This window comes from Notechis scutatus, chromosome 6 (assembly GCF_049901735.1).
Source record: "Notechis scutatus isolate UNSWTSFEM ecotype Mainland chromosome 6, rNotScu1.2, whole genome shotgun sequence".
NCBI classification, from domain to species: domain Eukaryota; kingdom Metazoa; phylum Chordata; class Lepidosauria; order Squamata; family Elapidae; genus Notechis; species Notechis scutatus.
In genome coordinates, this window is record NC_142014.1 from 48,997,396 (window position 1) to 49,023,579 (window position 26,184).

General features: G+C 38.4%; 1 protein-coding gene across 1 annotated transcript; it reads left to right on the top strand.

The window, feature by feature from the left end:
• Positions 1-485: 485 nt before the first annotated feature.
• Positions 486-23,099, top strand: ERP27 (endoplasmic reticulum protein 27). The gene is made up of 7 exons (XM_026693172.2): positions 486-1,026; positions 1,957-2,057; positions 5,866-6,003; positions 11,608-11,724; positions 14,465-14,590; positions 16,980-17,177; positions 22,849-23,099. The coding sequence occupies exons 1-7, from the start codon at positions 936-938 to the stop codon at positions 22,894-22,896; spliced, it is 819 nt and encodes a 272-aa protein (XP_026548957.2). The 5' UTR covers positions 486-935; the 3' UTR covers positions 22,897-23,099.
• Positions 23,100-26,184: the final 3,085 nt, after the last annotated feature.

A 26,184-nucleotide genomic window follows, 5' to 3' on the forward strand; every position in this document is an offset into this window, starting at 1 on the left:
AACCTGAAGAATGTTCCCTGTACAAATGCTGTTCTATGTAATAGGCAGAAATTACTGGGGTTCTGTAAGAGAAAGCACTGTTCATTTCATAGAAACTTAAAATACAGTGGTGGGAGGTGGTGCAGGCAAAATGTGCGTGAGATAAGAGGTTAATTGAAACAGCCATAAAACAAATTTTCAGAAAAAAGATTTTTCAGACTCTCTGAATTCCAGTCCATACGATTTGTGGGTGATATTAGTAAAGGCCAGCAAACAAGTACAAATAACATCTATAAAAATAGGACTGCAATATTTAACCAATTGAAAATATTTGTTTCAATTGAAAATATACCGTATATGAAATGAAATTGGCAATTTAATTTTTATATTTAAAATATTGCTATCTAGTTTCAAAGGTAATGAAGTTCTAAAAATAATGTTTGACAACATGCTAATATCTCTTTTATGCAAACATTTTGAAAGGTTTTTTTCGTCCTTTCCCTTTCCTCTGTGTCTCATCAGGCACCAGGGAGGGGGTTGGTTGGAATTTCATGACAATATGAAGATTTAATCAATTCAAAATCTATAGTGATTTTTTTAATCAAACGAACATTTAAAAAACAATTTTAATGCTAGCCTGGTTGTGCAGAAATAAGCAGCAGAGTTCTGTCAGTGTTAACTTACCTGAACTTCAGTGTTTTTGTTTTTTATTTGCTAAGCTATGAAAATGGAGCTTGTCTTAGAATAAATAGATTTATTACATCAGAGGAAACATTTGGGAGTTCATATCCCCATTAGTTTCTTATCAGAAGAAAAAAAAAGATACAGGTGGCCATTCCCAACTGTTTCACTCCCACAGCTTTTGGAGCTGTCACGTCTGATTAAGTGACGACTCTCAAAGGTGTTTTTTTCTGCCTGAAACAGAAGAGCAGACAGGGAGAAAAGAAGTCAGAGCAATGGAAAACTCCCTCTTGCATATGTTTCTTTTAGTTTTCCTCAGTGGTGTATTCCTGTTAGGATCTGGACAGAAAAACTCCTCATCTGAAGGTAAGAAGGCCTGTCTCAAATTTAGAAAAAGGGATAGTGAACAGACCAAGAATCATATAAATGGGAATGGAGAGCAGCATTTAAATCAGCTTTCAAAGGTACTGGATTCCTGCCCTCAACACCTTCAGTAAGCATGGCTATCCTAGTTTGGATTAAGGAAGGGTAACCCATCTGAGGGGTGCTGTGGGAATGCTACTGTAGTAGGCAGCACACCCAACTCCTAGCTAGAACACAATTCTCAATACCCAAGAAGGTTAGGAAAATCTTAGGGGAAATCAGGTGCACAATTTTCCTAGGAAACCTTAATTAATTGTAAATTAATTGAAAAGAGAGATTGTAACACAGACTGGCCCCCTTCATCGGTATAAACATGTGGGATCACTGTAAATCAAATTGCTGCTTATTTCATTCCAAATTCCTGTTTATTATGAAATCACTCAAACAGCAGTCTCAGTTCTTCATGATGGGAAATAATAACATGGATAATAGTAAAGCAATTCATGCTTTGGTCTTGTATTGAAAAAAAATCACAAGAATAAAATTCAGCTGCATAAAAGAAACATAAGAGGAAATATATCTGTCATGAATAAGACTTGAAGCCTAAAAGTAATCTACTCCATCTACTTAAAAACCAAATGGAACAAGCAGATTTCTCCATCTGAAAAACCAGGTGGCTTTAGGCCTTACTTTGAGAAGTGGAATTTTAAACATCAGGTAAATCATCCAAGCTGTTGCAGCTCCATGCTGCAACAGATCTTGCTTCATGGCAGGTTGGCACTAAAACCATTGCCTGTTATTCGCAGAAAAATATGTTTGTCCAGGTGAAGATTTGCTAATAGGAATATTCAAAGCAGGTCATTATGACAATGGGATGAAATTGACCATAAAAAAGATGCTGGCCAAACAGAACTTTCCTTCTATTTTCTCCAGATACTATCAAAGAGGAAAGGAAGCCTGTGCTTCTGGAAGATATCCCAAGTACTGCAGCCTTCATTGATGGAGCTGAGGTGGCAGTTGTTGGATTCTTTGAGGTCTGTTGAAGTGCAACAAGATACTGAGTGATTGGTTTTACAGAAGTGCACTATAGTTTGCCTGCTTCGGGCTTAGTACTTGTGTAACCTAGGCATTAAGCTTATTATCTATGATTTATAGCTTAGCACATTGTGTCAACTATGGAAAATGTGTTTGATTTCATAAACTATATTTATGGGAACAATATTTAGCATGCTGTATCACCTCCCCCCGAGATAGTTTATTTTGCATATAAGTTTTGCATATAATAATATATAATATATTGAAGAATATGCATCTTAAACTTGCTGGGCTGAGAAACACTGACCTAAGGGACCATCTTTCTTGTGGCCAGTTTCAGTTTTCAATTGCATGGAAAGGACTTTTTCCTCGTTGCTTTCAAAAAGAATCCAGATTTATCTTTTTAATTCAAACTTTTAAACAGCCCTTGCTACTTTAACATTGTTTTGAAAATAGTCTATTAATGTTTTATATTATTATTTCTTTATGGTATACTATTTTTAAGGATTTAAAAAAAAATGCCATAGAAGTTTTTCAAAGTAACAACTTTTTGCTAATTGAGGAGCTTATTGTGGGAAGTTGGAAAGGTATAATTAGCATGTTATAGAATGCTGTGATATCAACGGATCCAGGAAAGATGAATCTGCCTGTTACAGGGACACAAGACAAATCCAAGTTAAAAATCATGACAGCCGTATTTTCCAACCTGCTACCTTCCAAGATGTGCTAAGTCAAAAACATCTGGAGGGCCTCAGGTTAGGGGAAGGCTGCATTATTGAATCAGTGCCAAACTAACCTCAAGGGCACATAATACGTTTGTCTATTTTCTCAACCTGTTTTCTGAAGGTTGTTTCTCATAATCAGAGCCAAATGAGCACATGATACTTTCCTGCAGCTGCCATAGTTACAGGAAGGTCTCCCCCTGGAGTGTCCTCAAAGGGCATCAATAAATCCCATTAAACGTGATTGACCTACAACTCACAATCTTGATCCACATTGTTTGGGAATTATGACAAGTATAGTCCAATGTATTAAACAGGTATGAAGTTAAGGAAGCAAATTCTACCCATAAGAATGTGTCTACATTAGATAGCCCAAAACATTTTGCTATATGAGGGGAACAGGAATCCCCTTTCCTATACCAAGGACATTATATCTGAACATAGCTAAATAATGTTGACACCAGTGATAAAATATTTCAAGAATGCTTCTCTCTAAGAATAAAAATGCAACAGCAATAATAAACACTTTGTAATAAACCAATATGCCAGTTTTAACTCTCTAATCGTGCTGTTTCATCATTAGAGAAGATTACAACAAATTACAAACATAAAAGACCTTTCTGAGGTTTGGTATATTTTAAGTGATCTTAAAATGCAGCTTCAACAGAGTCTGTGAAAGTAAATAGCCACCAGATGTCAGCATTCTCCTCTTAAATTGCTGATAAGTGTAAAAGACAGTCAAATTGGAAGAAATTCTTACTGTATTACTATCATACTTTCATTTAGAATAGAATGTGTCTTGCTTTCATTGTATGTTGTATTTTTTTAAAAAAAATTCTGGTCCTCACCATTTTGCCTTTCCTCTGCATCATCTTCATGTTCCTGTCCTCTTTCTGTTTTTTTCTACCTTTTCCTCCCACTACATCTCTTTTACATCTCTGTAAAAGAAGCTGTAGGGAAACTGTTGTCCTTTAGATATTATTGAACCACAGTTACCAAATCCTACCATAACACCCACTAGTAAAGAAGATGCCAGGAGTTCTAATTCACCAACATCTGGGTCATCACAGACAGTCCTGTTTTCTGCCATAGGCCAACCTTTCTTACAAGTACAGTCAAGAGCTGGCTTGTAACTCTCTTGTCTCCTAATTGGCCCTCTGAAGAATCCAATTTTGGGGAAGACTGTTGCAGATTGATGTCTCTTTGCACCATTCCTTGCAAGGTCTCTGTATGTATACACACACACACACACACACACACACACACACAACTTTATAACCAGGGGTGGGATTCTACCAGTTTGCACCTATTCGCTAGAACTGGTTGTTAACATTCGAAGCAGTTCAGAGAACCAGTTGTTAGAAGAAATTACTGGCCTAATCCTGTAAGGAAGGCATGAAGGAAACATTCTGGTGTTGCTTACAGAAACTGCCTCTCTGTTAACCCTTATTACATTCTTGGCAGGACTAGACTTCCTGTCTCAGGAACCTCTCTGGAGTTTTTCCCCCTCTTTTGCTGGTACTTTGCTTGTGTGGAATGACCATTTAAAGTTACAATGGCACTGAAAAAGTGACTTATGACCATTTTTCACACTTATGACTGTTGCAGCATTCCCACAACCATGAGAGGCCAGGCAAGGAGATGCATGCCTCAATGTGAGTGATGTTGAGTTGGCCACGCCCAGCCAATTACATGACCACCAAGCCATGTCCACCCAGTCACATGACCACCAAGCCATGCCCACCACCTAAGCCATGCCCACAGAACTGGTTGTTAAAAATTTTGAATCCCACCCCTGTGTGTAACCTTTAATTGGGTGAAATGGTGCATCATAAGGCAACTGTCAACTAAAAAATACTCTTTTGGTCTTTTTAGTTGCCAGCAGAAAAAGAGTGGGAGAAAGCAGTGCATTCCTTAAATGCCTCAGATAATCACCTTGGCAGTCCAAAGCTGTCGGTGCACAAAAATATTACTGGAGAGCATGATTGATGACTCTTGGCTACAGATGTGTCCCATTGGAGAATATACATCCAGGGGGTGGGGGGAAGACCAGGGTCAAGGGGGAAATGAATGATGTATTTTAGTGTCAGCTGCACCCAGCTAACGCCAACATGTCCACTCCTAATAAATAATTTTTATTTACTCTGAGAGATGCGGCTAGAGACTTATGATTTGAATGGGAGTGGATTTGTTGGAGCTCTGACAGCAACAATTTTTGAACCAAGGTACATCAAATGGTTAACTTACAGAATGTATCCAAAATCCTGGACCTATGGCTCCTGCAGAGTTGAAATTTTGCAAATGTTATAAAACATTTTATGACATAAATACGATCACAAAACATTTCCTATGGTTAACTGTAGATATTTGACTGTGCTATATAGCTCAACATAGGCTATTTTCAAGACAGCTACATGTCTGAAAAATTCTCTGAATTTTAAAGAAATTTTCCAGTGAAAGCAGTACATTAGAAGCTCTGCTACTGTTGAAGGCATGGAGGAATCTGGTAATAAAGTGTCTCTGGAACAATGCCCCAAGGGGATTCAGATTGTCTAATTGGCAATAATCAGGGTAACTGATGTGATGCAGGGACATTTTCTTTCATTGTTTTCTGCCTGCCTGCCTACCTGCCTCTATCTATCTATCTATCTATCTATCTATCTATCTATCTATCTATCTATCTATCTATCTATCTACCTACCTACCTACCTACCTACCTACCTACCTACCTACCTACCTACCTTCTCTCTCTCTCCTGTATCACCCTCCTCTTCCTCCTCCTCTATCTTTGTACCTAAAATAAATTGGCAAAGCCTCAAATGTACTTTTGTTTAATTTGCTTGTTGCTCTGCGAGCTTCAGAATTGAATGATAGCGTCAGATAAACCATTATTTAAATAATGCATAAATTAAATTTCTGAAATGGGACCTGCTCCGTGATGGTAAAATTTCACTGCAGGAAAAGCTCTAAGAGAATTTTTATACCTTTTCCCGTTCCTACACTTATGAATGGGATAGCTCTGGGGACAAAAACCAATCATCATAGTGTTGCAAAATCTTTCTCAATTTGTTCATTATTTTTTCAGGATTCAGGAAAACCCGAAGCCTTAGAGTTCCTTACCACGGTAAAAAATATACCAGATATACCATTTGGGATCTGCACCTGTTCTCAAGTTCTTTCTCACTATAATATCACCCAAAATACCATCTCCCTCTTTCGTATGGTAGGTTTGATTTTACAGTTCTGCTTCTTCCTTGGATAATATCTAAATGCTACAGCTAATAGGTATATTTTTCTTCAGCCATATTTATGGTATGTAGGAATCTATATGATATTCCAAAGTTTGGTTCATAAAACAAGCTAAAGTGAGTCAGTTGCAAGGATAGTGTTTTGCAACTTGTTAATTCATCCAATTTTGGAGTAAGAACAAATTAGTTTTAACCCCAAACTATATTAGGATAACTTTTGATTTATTTTTCTTCCATTAGATTCAGCTGTGCTTTATGAATTCAAAAACTCAATGGACTGTTGAGCATCTTGCTCAGGCAGTCCTCAAAGGTAAAGTGATGAAGCTGAGTTGAAGTTGCCCAAACCACAAGATGCTTCATTACAAAACTTGTTGTTGTATCCTGTTAACCATGGATATGCCTTCTTAATATTGATGGTTTATATCATGTCAATGGGGAATGAAAGCCAGCATGACATAATGGTTAGGGTGCTGGGCTAAGAGTAGAAAAGTCCATGTTCTAAAGCCTCCCTTTTGCATGGACAGCAGTTGGATGTCTATGAGCCAATCAAGTCCCCAAAGTAGCATTAAACACTATAACAAGTCAGCTGAAAAACTATACCTGTTGAGTACCATAATATCTAGAACTAGAGGGCTCAAATGCAAAACACGTAAATTGTACAATGAAGCAGAACAAATGATAAAAACAACAATCAACAATATTATCAGTGAGGAGGCACTATTTACAGAACAAAAATTTACCAGTATTGTCCCGGCACAAGAACTTATGAAATAAAGGCAGGACTGAACAAATTTGGTATGAACTCTTCATTTATCTAAATAGCAACTGTCAAACAAGTTTCCATGACTATGTGTTTCATTGATCATTGACTGGCTGAAGCATCAATGCAACCCAGGAGTAGTTCCAGGGGGGAAACTCTAAGTGCAAGCAATCAAAATATTCTGTAGTTACCCCATATTTTCCTCCTCCTTTGTAGGAAAAAAAATGGCAAATGATGCATTAGGAAAATGAGAGTGTTACAGCAAAAAGGATAACAGCATTGTTCAGTCTGGTTTAAAATATTATAAATATGGCAAAGAAATTTCTTCATTAAAACATCATTGGAACCAGTGGTGGGATTCATTTTTTTTTAACCTTGGTTCTGTGGGCGTGGCTTGGTGTGCGTGGCTTGGTGTGCGTGGCAGGGGAAGGATACTGTACTGTAGAACTGGTCAGAACCTGCTGAATACCATCTCTGATTGGAACATTGTAAAAAAGATGCTTAGACTCTAGAAAGAGTGCAGAGAAGAGCAACAAAGATGATTAGGGGACTGGAAGCTAAAACATATGAAAAACGGTTGCAGGAACTGGGTATGTCTAGTCTAATGAAAAGAAGGACTAGGGGAGACATGATAGCAGTGTTCCAATATCTCGGGGGCTGCCACAAAGAAGAGGGAGTCAAGCTATTCTCCAAAGCATCTGAGGGCAGGACAAGAAGCAATGGGTGGAAACTAATCAAGGAGAGAAGCAACTTAGAACTAAGGAGAAATTTCCTGACAGTTAGAACAATTAATCAGTGGAACAACTTACCTCCAGAAGTTGTGAATGCTCCAACACTGGAAGTTTTTAAAAGATATTGGATTACCATATTTGTCTGAAGTGGTGTAGGGTTTCCAACTCTGTTATTCTATTCTGTTCCGTTCCGTTCCATTCCATTCCATTCTATTCTATTCTATTCCTCTGGATGAAGGCAGAGACAGAGGTATGAAGAGATGGTTCCAAGAGTAGTAGAAACAAATTATGAATATATTGCATAGGAAAGATATCCAATGAGGATCCTTTAAAAAAAAGAACTTCTCAAAGTCAGTCAAATATTTTGGAATGACTCCAGCTTTTAAAAAAGCAAGATCAAATGATATTAATCAGTACACATTTTTATAAATTTAGGTAATTTATACTCCCCCCCCCAAAAAAAAACGTTACAGTAGTATTTCTGCTGTGCTTATTCTCTTGTTCATTGCCTTGCTGCCTTAAAATCCATCCATCCCCATTTTACCTTCGAGAATCTGTGCTTAGTTTCAGCCCAGGAGAATTGTACAAACTGTATGGGCATTATATACTTTATGAAGAGATAAATGAGCTGCTTTATCCAACTTGGGCCCATGAAACCCAAAGTATCAGATGATACCTTTTCCCCTAAATGTTCTCCTTCAAAATTTGAAAAGTGAAAGGGAGAGAAATATCAAGTTTGTTGAATGATTGGCTGAGTTACAGTGCTAATAGAACATCTAGTTATTAATTGCACTAGCATTCTAACATGCTTCTATATTATGAAACATCTTTTTGATAGGCTTGGCATGGATTGCTTCTGTATTTACATATCTATGTATGTCTAAACATCCAAAAGCATTAAGCAAGCCAGTTGCTTTTCGGTACTCTGCAAAGGCACCAGCTGGCACTGTCTGTTACTGCTTTAAAAGGTTTTGTGGTTGGAATGACCCAGTTCTAAAAGGTCCTATTCCAACTGGCTGTCTCCGTCTTATCAGAAGTGTTCCAACATTATTCTGACTTCAACATTTCAGCCTCAAAATAGACCATTCCAGCAATACTGAAAAAAATATTGAGGCAGTTGAACTGAAAATCAGTATATGTCTGGTTGGGTTGGAACAGTCCATTATAGGGTTTTCACCATGAAGCATTTTGCATACATCTACTTGACAGTGATGCATAGTTATTATCTAATATGATTTATAATGATATTTTTCCATTTGCATATCTTAGGGCACAGGTGTCAAATTGGAGTCCTGCGGTCCAGATGCGTCATGCACAGGCCACACCCACCCTGGCTCCGCAAGGGCAAAAAACATTGTGATACATCGCAATATGTTACATGATGCAATCGAGTTCGACACCCATGTTTTAGGGCCTTCACCCTATTTTGTTTCTCTACTATAAACCTTGACACCCCCTTCTCCCAGTTTTTAGCCTTAATATTAAGAGGTAGGGAGTGAAAAGAAATCATATCTGCAAATTAAGTATGGTCAGAAAGATTTTTTCCTCTTCTTGAGAGATAGCTAAACTAACAATGTCCTTGTTGAGGAACAAGGTAGGAATTACAAATACAGTCCCCACTCAGTAAGTTGAACTTGTAGTTGACTGATTTGTACAGAAAATTCTTTTAGTTACTTTGAGTAGAGATACTGGTTGCAAGTTTCCTTGGCCAGTTGGTATGATGTCAGAATAAGTGGTTGTTTTTTAATCACCTTAAAGTACCACAGAATATATCTGCTTGATAAAAAAAATATCCAATTAATACTTCTATTGACAGCCAATGTGGCAGAGTAGTTAAGATGCTGGAATGGGCCAGTTGGTGACATTGGGCCAGACACTTTATCTCAGCCCTAGGAAAAAAGCAGTGGCACACCACTTCCAAAATTGTTGCTAAGGACACTGCATGGACCTATCCATGTACAATAATTGCCAGGAATCACGACTCATTTGAAGGCCTCTTTTTCTCTTCCACTATTGAAGAGAATCTAGTCAACCCAGTCTATTACAGGTAGTCCTTGCTTACTGACTGTTTCATTCCTAACCATTTGAATTTATTGTGATAATAATAAAAGCTTGCAATTAATCCTCACCTATATGATGGTTGCAGTGTCCCACAATCACATAGTTGCCATTTAGGCACTTCACAACAAATATGCAGTTATGACTGTTGTAGCATTCTCAAATCTCATGATTGACATTTGTGTACTTCCCAAATGACTTGGGACAAGCAGATAAATGGAGAATATGGAAGTAAAACCATAAGTTACAGCTATGAGATGGTTCACTTAATGACCAAATAGGAAATGATGTAGTAAGTACATTACAGTCACATGATTTTCTGCTTAGTGACTATTGTGCTTAGTACAAGCTGGGATTTGCTGGTCTCAGGTGTGGTCACTAAGCAAGGACTTCCCTTGTTATGTAGATATGGAGGGCTAAATAATCAATTAACTGCTGTATAGAACTACATCTTCAAGGCTAACATGTAAACTGAAGGCAACAGGAATTACAAGGCTACAGTATATGCCAAGAACATCAGACTGGGGATAGCTTATTAAATATTTTTGATGGGTTTATGTTCAATACTTGACATTCTTTGGGGTTTCTGGATATATTAAGATGACATGGAAGTACCAGAGTTTTGCCATCAAAAACTAACCACACTAATCCAGGCCTAATCCAATGGCATTGGATGAATAACCCACCCTCCCCAAATAATTTCCTTAAGAAGGTATGTCTGAAAATACATATATATGTTGCTTCTCTGATATAGGACAGCCTTTATGCAACAAAAAATATGTACAGCATTGGAATAAGGCCGATCTGTTTTCACAGAGTCTGTAGCCCATCCCAACCCCGAGTAAAAGCTTTTTCCACTGACTCCGATGGTCACTGGAAGTATCTCAAAAGTTTATGTGTTCTGGCTCTCATTTGTTTTGTACCAGTTTAACACTCCTTATTTTCTATCGAGTTACTTTTGATTTCTTCCCACACCAGTCAAAGAATAACTGACATTAATGGCTGCTTTGATATTTGAAGGGATATAGTAATAACAAAGTCAAAAGACTTTCTATTAAAAAAAAAAGACTGGGACAGGTATTTCTGGGGAAAAGAACACATTTGCTTGGTGAATATAGTAGAATATAGAGGTGTGCATTGCCCAGGATCTCCCTCTCTCTCCCTCCGTCATACAAATCATTCACTTGTACTCCATAGAGCCATGCATACATAAGTAAGGAAATTTAACTGACACTGACAATCCTCTGGAATCTGCTAGATTCCTAGCAGACTAGATGACCTATAAGGTCCCTTCCAACTCTGATTATCTGTTATCTGTTGTTGAATTTTTGCTACTTGCCTGTCTCTTAAGGGACTGTCAGTAAGATCCAGGAAGATGTCAGTGGGAGATCTGTTCCCCCAAATGGAGTTTTTGGAGTCTGAATGTTTTTCCTTGATCTTCTGGAAAAATGCCTGTATTTATTGGAGAGGGTTTTTGCTTGCACAATGTTTCCAGGAAATCTATACATGCTTATGCCAGTGTTTCTTAAGCTTAGAAGTAATGAAATTAGCAGATGAACTTTTGCAAAAAGTAGAAATTAGGTTTTTTTTTAAAAAAAGATCTTATTCCTAAAGTCCCACAAATGCTTAATAATGCACCTTATTTTTTTTAGAATCCAGGGTAGTTTAATTCAACTGCTAATAATTCAAAAATTTATGTTAGATATTTCTCTAGCTAAACCAAAAAAAAACAAAGACTTTATAGTTTAAATTTTCTAGGATAGTGAGTACTATGAAAATCTTGACCAAAGCATAGTTTATATATATATGAGATGGAAATGAATGGAATGAGAAATTTGTTTGTAGAGAGGCAGAAGGCTAAAAATCTGTGTAGAAAACATAAAGCTCAGAAGTGGGGAAGTAATGTCTGGGGCTTGAAAGATTATTATTGGCTATTGTTTCTTATCACACTTGAAATGCTTTCTGCAAATGTTTTAAACAATAGTGGCTGAAATGCAACGGTGACAGCAAGATTATTTGCTTTCCTTCAGGTGGATAACAAAAGGCAAGATTTGGAAATCCAAGACGGTAACAAAGTTGATGTTGCAAAATTGAGTCGCTTTATCAGGATCAATGAACTCCGTTGGGTGACTGAGTACAACCCTATGGTAACAAAGGAATTTTCTACAACCTAATTAGTAAAGTTTTTATTTGACTGCTGAGTTTATAATGATTTAGGTATAGTTTATAATAATAGGTTTAATTTATTCTTATAATAAGGAAAATAATTGCTATATTAGGAGGAAAGTTTTAATGTCAGATTATCTGTTATCCTAAATAATTCATAGTGGCATATGCTTGGCATATATCATGTGAGCAGAAAGGGTTGATCCTAGAGTTAGGTTGCATGTGGCTTCCAGAGACCTTCAAAATTATACAGTGGTACTTCTGTACTCATTGTTAATTGGTTTTGGGAGGCATAATGAGTACCAAAAATGATGAGTACCAAATTTTTTCCATAAGGATAATGTAGTGAGTCACCAGGCAGCTGACACTGACAAGTTCTAGCTTGTGCCTCAGGTACCAAACAAACTATTAGTACTGGGACAACATGTTCATGTCAAAATGCATTGAATACCAAATTTAATGAGTTTCAAAGCAGTTGAGCATCAGGGTACCACTGTAATGCTAAAAAGAAAAATAACTGTATTAAGTATATTTAATTGTAATTAAATGTTAACATAAATGTAAACATTATATTTTCTTTTGCCTCTTGCTCTAATGTCTTCTTTTTGAAATATGACCTGTAAGCTAAGCCTTTCAAAAGCAAGTTACAGACCTTGCTCTGGAAAACGTTGCACAGGTGCAATTTAAGGTTTATAATAGATACTTGCATTTCAACTCTGCATGTGAGGAATACATCTCTTGCTGAGATTTCTTTTTGTCCCTGTTGAGGGTTAATAGTCAGAGAATTGCCCATGTCTGGCTTGGTTTTTTCTTGAGTTTTGTAGCCTAGTTATTTTCATGGAAAGAGAAATGGAGCTTTGAGACTGAAGGCCAGAATATTCTGGACCTCCCATAACGTAGAGTCCCAGTGGTCTGAGCTGGAAGGCTCTTCGAGAAGTGCACTCACTGACCTTTTCTTATTAATTCTGGAATCCTCTCACATATTCCTCTTTTTTAATGGAAAAGCTGGCAGGGCCTCACACAGAGGTCTTTCTCTTTCTCTGACTGTGGTTCTATGAGGCACATGAAGGAGCAGCAGGTCAGCTGCAGACTCTCCAGTCCTCTGTTTGGCTTGTGGGAACAGCAGCTGCAGTTCAGGAAGTGTTAGGGGGAAGAAAGGGGAAAGGAAAATTACTCCCCCCGGGGGAAAATGCCAGGTGACGGGCTTGCAGATTAGAAAGTGTTATCTACCATACTTATGGTTTTTTTTTTTAGAGTTAACATACTATACCTCACTGGTTTCAGTTCCAAATTTTAGTTTCATAATTTCATGATGAAAGCAAACAATCTTCTTTCATCACTTAAAAGATATTATGCCAACATGAATACATTCAAGGCAAAATATTTAATTTGAATTTGCAAGTATTTAAATAAGTAAAAAACAAAGAAGACTGCAACTGAAAAAATGTAGCATTGAACTCAGTAAAATTTCTTTCTATTGATTTGCAAAGTAAAGTAAGGTAAGGTAAGGTAAAATAAAGTAAAGTAAATGAAAGTACGGTATCTTGGTACTCAACTGTTTTGAAATTCATCAAATTTGGTACTCAATGCATTTTGACATGAAAATTTTGTCCCGGTACTCATTGTTTATTTGGTACTCAACACACAAGCTAGAACTTGTCAGTGTCAGCTGTTTTGTGACTCATTACATTATTCCTTATGGGAAAAAAATGTTTGGTACTCCTTGTGTTTGGTACTCTTTGCGCTTCCTGAAACCATTTAAGGATGAGTACTGAGGTATCAAAGTAAAGCAAAGTAAAGTGAAGTGAGGTGAAATGAAGTGTGGAGTGGAAATCTCCAAATAAGTATTTAGATTTACAACAGCAACAACTACGGCAAATACAAAAACCAACATTAAAATGAAGGTTAAAGAAAGTTTGCCACTTCCGATGTGGATTTGGATAAGGTAATTTAGCTTTTGACATAATTTCTTTCATGTCCTTTTATCAATGTCATGTTTGCTGTACAAATATAGGGGATGAGGTATACAGATTACTCAGTAGAAGTTGTGCCAGCGCTAGTCATACTTTCCTCCTCTCCATGTTTATTTCCTTGAAACCAGGCCTATATCTTGGTTCAATAGTCTTAAATTCATTATCTGGAAATTGTATTTATATCAGCAATGGCACCAGCAAATGATTTAAAAAGAAATAAAGAGATTTCACAAAATTAAACAGATCAAACATCAAGCAAACTTCAAAAGAGTAATCAATTTTAGGTCAGTTCACTGTGTTTTTCAAAGCTTAGCAGACATACTTGGAAAATTTTTAGTCCTGTTATTGATGTAGCTATGTCATTTTTCTGGGCAGGTGGATATGGTTCCAAACTAAGCCCTTATCTGCAGTCACTTGCCCTTTTTATTTTCTATTTACAGTTTGGGGTCCAACTAGAAAATACCAACTTCCCACTTTAAAAAAAAGTAAAGGTGATTTAAAGGACAGTAAAAAAAAGTGAAGCTTTGTAAATACCAAAAAAGGAGTTTGTGACTTCTACAATGCCTACCTCTGATATTGAGCATCATCCTGCCTTTGTTGTTTCTCTAGCTTTCAACTCAGTTGCATTCTCTTCCAATCATTGACTATAAATTTATCTCATGGCTGAGGGTTATTTTGAACATGTGAGAATCAATGCTTACATTCTCTAATCAACATATTACTTCATCTGTTCTGTTAATCGTGACAGACTGCAGTAGGCCTCTTTGATAGTGCAGTTCAGACCCATGTTCTTCTGTTCAGTGACAAGACTTCCTCACTGCATATTGAGAGAATTAACAAGTACCGTGAAGCGGCAGTAGCCTTTCAAGGCAAGGTAAGTTTGAAATATTCCTAGTCAATACCACAACAGATTTTTTTGGGAAGTGCTAGTTCTATATATTAAAATACATATCATATCTTATATATTAAAATACAAATGGGGGAAGCAGGAGGATTAAATGTAAGTGATACTGCACAAAAACCCACTATTTGTCCACTCAAATTAAGAATGACACAGCAAACTTTTAATATTATATATAATAAATGCATGAAGGTGGAAGGACCCAATTTTAAGTGCACATTTCTGATTAGAAAAATCACCTAAGATTTTTTAATCTTTTCTTTCTCTCTATCATTTCATATTATTAATTCAAATTACAAGCTTCATCATATTTTCAAAGTGTGTGTATGTGTGTGAGAGAGAGAGTGTGCATGACTTAAAACTAGGTTAGCAAACAGAAACAAAATTATTGTAAACACAGACTGCGTGGAGTTCACGGGAGCGGATTCTTTGCAGTATGGATAAGTCTGGTCTTGAGCGAAGTTTTTTGTGGTTGGAATTGGTTTTTGCAATGGCATTTATTGTATGAATGAATATACGTTTGCTGGACTCATTTTTGCATAGAACTCTACAAAATCTTAGGGCCACAGAGCCGTCATTGTATTTGCACCCAGGGCCATCTCTGGTTATTTCAATGATATCTTCAGGAGAGATGTTTGTTGTATTTGAGTTGCTTATGATATCATGAACTTTGGTAATGTCGTCTGATTCATAGGTGTCTTCGAGACCAAATAAAATGGCATTTGGACATTTCTGTTCACGTTCCATGGTGTCTCTGATGAGTAAGGAGATATTATTTGTGGAATTATTTGAAGGGATAGTAATTGTTTGTGGGTGTGGTTTGGTGGTTATTTTTGGTTGTAGTTGTGATTATAGTTGAGGTAGTGGTTGTTGTGGCATTTGATTTTGAGCTGATAGGTACTCACTTATCTGTGCTGTATTTTTTTTGAGTAGGGAAGCTAAGAGGTCTGTGTGGCACAAAAAAGTAGTTTAAGCCAAACATAGCATGATTTCTGCATACTATGTTTTGCTGCTTTTGTAATCAATGACAGGTCTGCTGCTTCTGTCAACAAGGGGATTCATGGGAGTTTATGTTCTACTGATTTATTACTTTAGGGGTAGTATCATTTTGCCTCTTCCAATGGCTAATTTTGGGTGCAGTACCATCAATCAAGGACAATGTTTGCTCATTATTTATTACTCCCTCCAACTTCATCAGTATCATTTTGTCACAACTGTATGCCTAATTGACAAGTCACTTATGTCCTTCTCTCCACAACCGTGACCTGGTTCTTGGGTTCAGGTCTCAATATACACCATGTTCAGAAATTTGCCAATTGATAGATCACAGGCATGGAACACATCTGCACCTGCAAATAAGTTGTTGGGCAACTTGGGAGTGGGTTAATCTTACCATTGATAGCATTCATCAACACTTTTACTGTATCTGTCTCTTCCTTACTACATGGTAAGGAGAGCCTTTTATTTTATTTTACTTTATTTGTCAATCACTTACAAGATAATAGGAATAAATATAAACATGAGTAAAAATACAGGAAATAGATACGAATAAATGGGGACAATAGGACAGGGATGGTAGGCACGATTGTGCACTTATACACGCCTCTTACAGACCTCTTAGGAATGGGTGAGGTCAATAGTGGATAATTTGAGGTTAAAGGAGTGGGGGTTAGAGGATGTAACAACAGAGTCAGGTAGTGCATTCCAGGCATTGACCACTCTGTTGCTGGTTGGTTTTCCTTTGATAAGTAACAAAGCCAAGAAAAGATACCAATCACTTTCCTTAACTTGTCCAGCAGTAAATACTTGCAAGTGATGCCATTTTCCTGTCTGATCCTTAGAATAGAATTTGACATCAAGAGTGGGAAAAGTAGTCTAGTTGAATCAAGAACTGGAGGGAAACAATCCTCCAAGTGAATATGCAAGTGACTTTCCAGAATTTGCAAAATCTTTTGTTGAAGTCCAATTCATCAAATGTGAACCCATATACATTTTTGGATTCATTTATAAAACATAGCAAAAATACATATTTTGATGCATGTAGAGCATATTAAAAAAGGGAATATTGGTAAGATAATATTACCAATACAAATTTTTCTTTTCATGCTGAAATCTGGCTTTTTTCATTAGTGGAATTTAATCTACAATACTCTTTATGATTACATAAATAAAATTAATGAATAAACTTGCAACAGGTTTACATTTCTTTCGATAAATTTAGAAGCCTTAGAAGATTAGGTTTAGAAAGACAACTCTGATAAAACCTTATCATCCTTTAATTCCTCATCATTATAAATATGTGTTATCATGTTTATTTGTTCCATGAACTTTTTAAAATTGTGTTTTTGTTCTTTCTTTGAAGGCTCTGTTTATCCTGGTGGACCTCAGCATCAAGGATAATGATCGAGTGCTGTCTTATTTCCACTTGAAGAAGTCCCAACTACCTGCCCTGGCTGCCTACTACACTGCAGATGAGGAGCAAGATGTGCTGCTTCTGGATGAAGTGTCTGTGGAGAGAATAACCGATTTTTGTAATGCCTTCTTGCAGAGAAAGGAAGAAGTGAGTGTACAGAATGAGTTTTTGCACACATGATTCCTTGACTAGTCAACAGCTTGCTGTTTCCTTGACATCATCCTGGAAATTTGGTGCTAGGTTTTCTCTTCCTGTCAACATCATTTCCAAGGTTATGGCTAAAAAAAATGTAGAATTTCAAAACATTTCTTCCTATCCCCTATCAGCTTTGTCCAACCTAGTGTTCTCTAAGTGTCTCTGGAGTTCATGGTCATCTTCAGAAAGATGCTCACATGAAAATGTTATCTCATTTAGCTAATGGCTTACCAAAGAACTGCTTTCTCCTTTTGAAAAATGGTGCAATTCCATAACATTTAGAAATGTTCTATTAGTTATTAATCTTTAAACCTGAAACTCTAGAATTGAAATAGGTAATACAAATTGCACTAGTTTGAATGATTTCATTCAGTGTCTTATGTTTTCTTTCTCCTTTGCACAATTTGTTTTTCCAACCTCTGGAAATTCTGAGTTTATGTTTATTTATGTTTTTCTAGGGATTAGAGAAAGGAAGCTTTAGACTCATGGAAAAATAGAGAACTGTGGTAAACTTTGTGTGTACAGATACTTCAGACCCTGGGCAAGGTTTGGGAATTAATAGGCATTAAATTGGTTCACTTCTTTGACAGAAACAATCTTAAGAATTAATTATAAACCTTATTGGTGTTGTTAAAAAGGAAGATCCATTCTTGTAATGTAAATAATCAGAAATGGCATGTGCTGTATTGTCAAAAACCCCGATACTCTCTGTTCCCCAAATTACCAGGTTGCCTACCACTGTCTCCCACCAAGGAACTGTATTTGTTAGAGGAAAAATACATATATTGCACATTTCTATTACAATGTCTCTATTATAACCAACAGGAACACTTAGGAGCCCACCTGTTTTTAAGGAAAAAGTCTTGCCTTAAGGTTTTTGTAAAATACTTACTCTCTGAGTAATAACTAGCTTATTCTTTTCAAACCTATTTTTGCAGCCTGACAGTTGATTCATGAGTACTACCGTGTTTCTCACATAATAAGGCCGGGCCTTATTTTTTTTTGAGCCCCGAAAAACGGCTAGGCCGTCTTTTCGGGGGTAACTTAATTTCCCCCTTTCATCCTCATCTAGAGCGCCCCGCGGGCAGCCTCGCCACCAGCTGCTCCTAAGGGGCGATCATGGTGAAGCGCAGAGAGCTCCCTACTCCCACCAAACACCTTTGCTGCAGACCCAAGACCTTTGGCACCTGCCTCTGTTGCTTTCCCTTCTGCCCATTCCGCTGCCGTTTGGAGTGCCGTTGGAGCTGCTGCCGCCGCTTTGGAGCTGCCTCTGCCGCTTGAGCCGTCTCTGCCGCTTGGAGCCGCCGCCGCCGTTTGAAGCTGCCACTTCCGCGTTTGGAGCACTACCGCTGTTTGAAGCACCACCGCCACTCCAAACACGGAAGCGGCAGCTCCAAACGTGACGGGCGGCACTCCAAACGGCGGCGGCGGCTCCAACGGCAGAGGCAGCTCCAAACACGGAAGCGGAGCCACCGCCGCCATTTGGAGCTGCCGCTGTTTGGAGTACCATTGGAGCTGCCTCTGCCATTTGGAGCTGCCTCTGCCGTTTGGAGCTGCTGCCGCCGCTTGGAGCCGCCGCCGTTTGAAGCTGCCGCTTCCGCGTTTGAGCACTACCGCTGTTTGGAGCACCACCGCCACTCCAAACACGGAAGCGGCAGCTCCAAACGTGACGGCGGCCTCCAAACGGCGCCGGCGGCTCCAAACGGCAGAGGCAGCTCCAAACACGGAAGCGGAGCCACCGCCGCCATTTGGAGCTGCCGCCGCTGTTTGGAGTACCATTGGAGCTGCCTCTGCCGTTTGGAGCTGCCTCTGCCGCTTGAGCTGCTGCCGCCGTTTGGAGCCGCCGCCGCCGTTTGAAGCTGCCGCTCGCGCTTGGAGCACTACCGCTGTTTGGAGCACCACCGCCACTCCAAACACGGCGGCAGCTCCAAACACGGAAGCAGCAGCTCCAAACGTGACGGCGGCACTCCAAACGGCGCCGGCAGCTCCAAACGGCAGAGGCAGCTCCAAACACGGAAGCGGAGCCACCGCCGCCGCTTGGAGCTGCCGCCGTCACGTTTGAGCTGTTGCTTCCGTGTTTGAGCTGCTGCCGTGTTTGGAGTGGCGGTGGTGCTCCAAACAGCGGTAGTGCTCCAAACGCGGAAGCGGCAGCTTCAAACGGCAGAGGCAGCTTCAAACGGCAGAGGCAGCTCCAATGGTACTCCAAACAGCGGCGGCAGGTCCAAATGGCGGCGGTGGCTCCGCTTCGTGTTTGGAGCTGCCTCTGCCGTTTGGAGCCGCCGGCGCCGTTTGGAGTGCCGCGTCACGCTTGGAGCTGCTGCTTCGTGTTTGAGTTGCCGCCGTGTTTGGAGTGGCGGCGGCGGCTCCAAACATGCGGCAGCTCCAAACGGCAAAGGCAGCTCCAAACGGCGGCGGCGGCTCCAAATGGCAGAGGCAGCTCCAAATGGTGGCGGCGGCTCAAACGGCAGAGGCAGCTCCAAACGGCGGCAGCAGCTCCAAGGGCACTCCAAATGGCGGTGGTAGCTCCAACGGCACTCCAAATGGCAAGTCCCCCCACCCTTCCCTATTTTGCATGTTTTAAACTAGGCCTAAATTTGGGGGAGGGGCTTAATTTGATTTTATGCCTAGAAAACATGCTGGGTCTTCCTATTGGTGGAGGCCGTATTGTTGGAGAAACACGGTAGTACTTCAGCACATCAGATGCCATGTGTCGTATGATTGCTGTCATTGCACAGATTCTTAGGCTGTTAGCTCAAAAGGGCAACAATTTGTTAATTAAACACCTTAGGACCTTTCTCCACTATTAAACAGAAATGCTACTTTCTACCAATTTTTCAGTTGTCAGAAAACAATATTGGTATGCAAGGTACAGTCCCTGTTGCCATACTCTGTTCTATCTATGTTTGCTACTATTGCCAATGATGTTATCTTAATTTTTTGCGTAACACTTTTGGTATGCAAAGTAACTAGTTTAATCATCTGGCTGTGTCCTCCTCCATCTTCTCTTTACCCCAGCTAGCAAGAAAAACACCCACCAATAAGAAGAAATAGGGAGGGTTTGATTTCAAGGCTCTGTCTTCCTGAGGCAGCTTTGTCTGTCACTGTTCAATTCTTTTGTGTTTTTTGAGATTGCACATCATATATATATATATATATATATATATATATATATATATATATATATATATATATATATATATATATATATGCAGATCTATCTACACGTGGAACAAAAAGATCTGCTTGTAAGTTTCGACGTGGTTTCACTATTCACTCAAGTCCCGATAAAAGAAACCCTAGAAATCATCAAAAATAAATACCAACCACCCAAAAACCTCATGGAACTAGCAGAACACTGCTTAACCAACACATATCTCATATACAAAGGACAAAGATACAAGCAAATTGAAGGAGCCCCTATGGGATCACCACTGTCACCTGTCATTGCAAACCTGTTCATGGAAGAATTCGAATCCAGAGCCCTAGCCAATGCCACCCACAAACCCAAACTATGGCTAAGATACATCGATGACACATTTGTTATTTGGCCCCATGGAAAAGAAAGCCTAAACAATTTCCTAACACACCTAAACAGCACACACCCAAAAATCAAATTCACCATGGAAATGGAAACAAACAAACAACTACCATTCCTAGATGTACTAATCTACAAAAAAACAGATGGCACACTAGGACACACCATATACCAGAAGAAAACACACACCAACCACTACCTCAACGCCCAATCCCATCACCAGCACAGATAAACTCCATGGCCAAAACACTAATTGCCAGAACCAAATGCCTGGCAGACAAGACACACATAAAGATTGAACTATGCATCCTGACTAAAATACTGACAGCCAACGGCTTCCACAAAAGCAAAATCACAGGCCTGATCCACAAAAACACACTGAGACACAATGGAGACCTAGAAGATGAACAGACCTATGGAACAAGTGTCCCGCCCTATATAAGAGGTACTACAGACAAAATCAGTAAGATACTACACAGGCATCACATCAAGACTGCTTTCAAAACAGACAGAAATATAGCAGCCATCCTAAGAAACCCCAAAGATAAAATTGACCTGGAAAACCAAGGCATATATGAAGTCCCTTGCTCATCATGCCCTGCCACATACATTGGACAGACCAATAGAAGAATAAGTACCCGCCTGGATGAACACAAACATTCAGTAAAAAAGCTAGAACACACTTCCTCACTAGTCCAACACACGAAAGCCACAGGTCATAACATCGACTTCAATGGCACCAAAACCCTAGCCACTATACAAAACCCCAGCTACAGAATTATCAGAGAAGCCATAGAGATTGAAAAATGACCTGAAAGCATGAAGAGAAGATATGACTCCCACAGACTGTCAATTATCTGGAAGCCTGCACTCACAAACAAAAAAATCTCCACACCACAAGCCAAGCAAACACCTGGGCACAAACAGACCCCCCCCCCCGATACCTCCAGCTCAAACACACCCCAACCAGGCACCCAGATGAAACCTAGCTTCCTAATAAATGATAGCTGTCCGTTTATTCGAAGCCAAGCCGCATTAAAAGCCTCCAATACAGGAAACACAATGTTGCCAGCAAATCAAGACAAAAAAAATGCTTCAAAACAGACAGAAGATATTAGAAACACCAATCAAGCAGAACACAGCAAACTCCAAGACCAATAAACACAGACCAAGACTCCCAACCAATCAGGATGAAGAAAAAACCATTCTAACACAGCAGTAGGCTAGCACCAAATTTAAAACAGAAATGGCTGTGAAAGCCTGACTCACAGACGAACACAATACACAAGCCTGATGATGGCAGATGAGATTCTGCCAAAACGTTGCTACAACTTTAAAAGCACAACTATAAGAGAATCTAAATGTAATTTTAGTTTCAGTAATATGTCTTTGAGGCCTGAAGAGGAGAAAGTTTCCATGAAAAGTATATAGTCATTTCATAAGGAGAATTAAATTAAAAAAAACTGTACTTTTTAAAGCAGTGGTCCCCAACCTTTCTGGCTTTGCGGAGCAGCGGAGGGTGGGAGGAGAGGAAATGGTTCTGTGTAAACAGCAGGTGTGTGTGCTCAGCTCCATTTGCATGTGCACAGCTCCACTTACACAACCTGGTTCTGAGTGGGCCACTGCCAGTACTGGGCCATGGCCTGGGGGCTGGGGACCCCCATTTTAAAGTATTAGAATTGAGTTTCAATATCCCATTTATGTATTGCTCAAGAAATCAGGAAAATGCTTTGCTCCTGAAGGAGGCCATTGGTCCAGCTAATGAAGGATAGTGCCTAAAGTTCTACAAGTTTTTAGGGATGAGACTTTCCCAGTCCTACCTGGTGATGATAGAAACAGCATCTGGGGCTTTTGAAATACAAAATATCTGCTTTGCCATTAAGCTACAAGAAGTGATCAGGAATTCATTTTATGGTAAGGTACTAGCTTGATTTTTAGGATTACATGTTTCTGATTTGTGCAAGTGATACTGAGCTAAACTTGAAACATAAACTGGAGGTGGAAGGACTTAAGCTTAACTCTTTTGTCAAGCTATATATATTTTCCTTCATGATATGATGTGTTTTTCTTTATTTTGCTTTGTTTCAGAAAAAAACCTCTAAACCAGAGGACAACCTCTTCAGAGAGGAACTCTGATTTTTTTTCAGCTCTATAACAGAAATATGACAACTTCAATTACTGTAATCAACAGCAACCTAGAAAAATGTCTTCTCTGTATGAGGTTCTCACTTAAATCAGATTATGATTCTGTTCTGGAATCAATTTCCATAGAAGTGCTGACGACTTTCTCAAACCCTGTGTTCTTTCATTTTGATGTTGGACATATTACACAAATTTTGCATTATATTATGAATAAATTATATTATATGACTGAATAAATAAAGTTGTGAGTTTGTATATTAAACAAAAGTCTAATATTTCTGGAATACATACTATATTGGAGGAATGTTCATATGCAATGGTAGAACACACACAATACCTTTTTACATAGTATTGAATATAGCTTGAACTAGGGTTTCTATGTATCTTGTATGCATTTATCTCAATTTTATTTGCCTCTAATAAGCAGTTTTTTCAGATTTTGCTTTATGCCATAAACTTGTCTGAACTGTAATAGAAACAGAATGAATTAATATGCCTATATGATTGGAAATTTTCCTTCTCACAAATTGTTTAAAATGTCCTAAAATGATTGAGGAATGGGTGTAGTAGGTTCAGATGTCTCCTTTTTAAGAAAGTGAGGAACCTTAACATAAACTTTTCATGATGAGCCTTTCTTCTGAGTTAACATGAAATAAATGAATCAAAGGAAGACATTTCAACCAAATGAATATGAAGTACAAAAGATAAAGAATGTGGGGATGAGAAATACGAAAAAAGGCAAACACAAATAGTTAAGGAAGGCCATTGAGAACCTTCTTTTTATCAGAATGAAAAAGTTGGCTGAAGATATAATAGAAAATATTAAGGAGAAAAAAAAGGGTAACAGGTTTTTGTTCTCTCATATCCATCATGAAGAGAGGTGTTGTTTATTTTTATACATTGCTCTTAGAACAAAGGAAACCAGAGTCTCATAAAAGCATTGACTTTAAAACTTTACAACAAAACTTTAAAATGTTTTGTTGTAAAGGGAAAGCCCTTTGTAAGAAAAGTTTGTCACTGGACATTAAGTAGCCAGTTCTGTTCCTTTACATTGATTCATTCCATTAAAGCCATTCATGAGGTGCTTGCCTCATGAATGGTTAGCCCTTTCTAGCCCGAATGTTTGCTACTCCCAGCAAACAGTCACCACACTGTCTCTTTGAAAAGAGTTCAGCTTTAAGAGAACTGCTCAGAACGGCAAAATGCAGAAATCACAAAACAGCTCCTGTGTGAGATTGGCCAAAAGAGTAGAGCTAAGAGTAAAAACCAGGTTTGTTTTCTTTATCTTCTTCAGTCACCACCTGAAGTTTCCAAAATCAATATATGGTAATAATCCAGGTAAGGAAAATGGTTCTGAAGGAAACCTCTGACTTACCATATGAAGTTCTAGGATGAAAAAGAGAAAATGGGGGACCATAAAAGCAATCTTTTAGGCATTTGGTGTCTCATTTTTATCTCTTGTTAATTTTTTTCATCCCAAAACTTTTCTACTCTTATTTGAATTAATCAACAAACCAGAATTGTTAAGCCAAATCCTGCTATTTTGGCAGAGCTGCATGAATCAAAATGGTACAGTTGAGGACTGGATTGTTCAATGCCTAAACTTGCCAAAGCAAATCTCTTGTAATATGGCAAGCATCCGCTCTGAAAAACACCTTGCAATATACATAGGCACACATATCAGTTGCGTGCACTGTCACACACACCACATTCAAATCTGGTCCCCAAATGGATAAATAAAATATAGAAAATATCTCCACCTTTTAACCAATGGGTTTTATTTGATTCTACCGTAATAACTTACTAATAAGCACCAAGATTGATCAGGATCTATTAGTAGAACTTTGAGTAACAAAACAGTAAAGATTTCCAGGGCTCAGTTGTTTGAAGAGTAATAAAATAACCCTTCTCCTCATGGGAAAGCAATAGTAATTTTGATCTTTTTGCATGGAACTAGTGTTTAAAATACTCCACACTCAGAATGTTTTAATTCCAATAGTACAATTTTCACATCAGTTTCAAGTTTACCTATTTAAAAAGTAACAATTCAACTTTCAAAGGAGCTACAGAGATAGATGGAGGGCTCATACAGAGAGCTATATTGTGTATAATATGTTGGGATAGACTGTTTTGCTTAAATTGATCACCTCCCCCAATGCCTTTCAGACGTGACTTGATTAAAGCCAATTTAATATTAGGCTTGCTGTGAAGATCTGTCCACCATAAATCACTTTGATGCCTACTATTACAAGCTAGGCTTTCACGCGGCACATATTACCATGCAACTGAAGTCTTCGTGTTCCTGCAGAATAGCATTTTACAGATAAATGATGGTCCTTCTTTCCCCTACAAATTGTCATTCAATTAGAGGAAAGGGAATTGGCTTTAGAAATTTTATCAAATGAGAAATTTTTATGGTGGATTGTGATTTTCTTCTACATCAGGGGTGTCTTCTACATCAGGGTTGTCATGACATTGTCACATTATGTATCATGACTTTTTTCCCCTTCTCTAAACGGCATGGGCGTGGCAGCACATGATTAATTTGAATACTAAGTGTTGAAAGATTCTTGAATATTTCAAAGTTGCCTGAAATACTTGCAATATTTATAAATAGGGAAATGGCTTGGCCAAAAGTACCATGTAAGGAACAGAGATGAGCTACATCTTAACAAAAGAAGGGGTAGAACAGCTTCACTGATTAGCCTCTCATGCATGATAATGAAAATAAGTTTTAGACACACAAAGTAGAGGAAAAGTAGAGGAAAAATAAAACAGAATGTAACAGGGTCTTGTGGCTATGCTTATGTCCTTAGAAGAAGAATTATACACATATTTTGCACGTCTACACAGATAATTATAGACAACTTTTTAAAGAAGCTTGTTGTGCATATTGGTAAATTTAACACCCACCCCCTATTTTTTGTCTGGATGAGCACATCTCAAACAGTAATCCTTTGAACCACAGTCTGACTAAGAAGGCCTCAATCTTCCCACATAGTTGTCCATAACTAACTAATACTAAAACATAGAAAGCTATAATATGATGTCCTCAGAAATCTTCAGAAATCTATTCCAACTACTGGAATAGTTATGAAGAGTTTAGCTATAAGATTGTGAATTCCTTAAGAATTTCACAATTGGATTTTTAAGATAGGGAATCAACATGTCTAGGCACTTGTTTTATGCGTCCTTCAAATTCAGACAATTGATGAGGAACTTGTGCAAGCTTAGCATCTCTGTTATTTCTCAAAGGAACCTAATCTTTTTTCAGGCTTCTGG

Excerpts from the sequence above, each read along its gene's own strand:
- ERP27 (XM_026693172.2), top strand. The coding sequence starts at position 936 with ATGGAAAACTCCCTCTTGCATATGTTTCTTTTAGTTTTCCTCAGTGGT. Across the intron at positions 11,725-14,464 it reads TGACTGAGTACAACCCTATG|ACTGCAGTAGGCCTCTTTGA; the intron begins GTAACAAAGGAA and ends TAATCGTGACAG. Across the intron at positions 17,178-22,848 it reads TCTTGCAGAGAAAGGAAGAA|AAAAAAACCTCTAAACCAGA; the intron begins GTGAGTGTACAG and ends GCTTTGTTTCAG.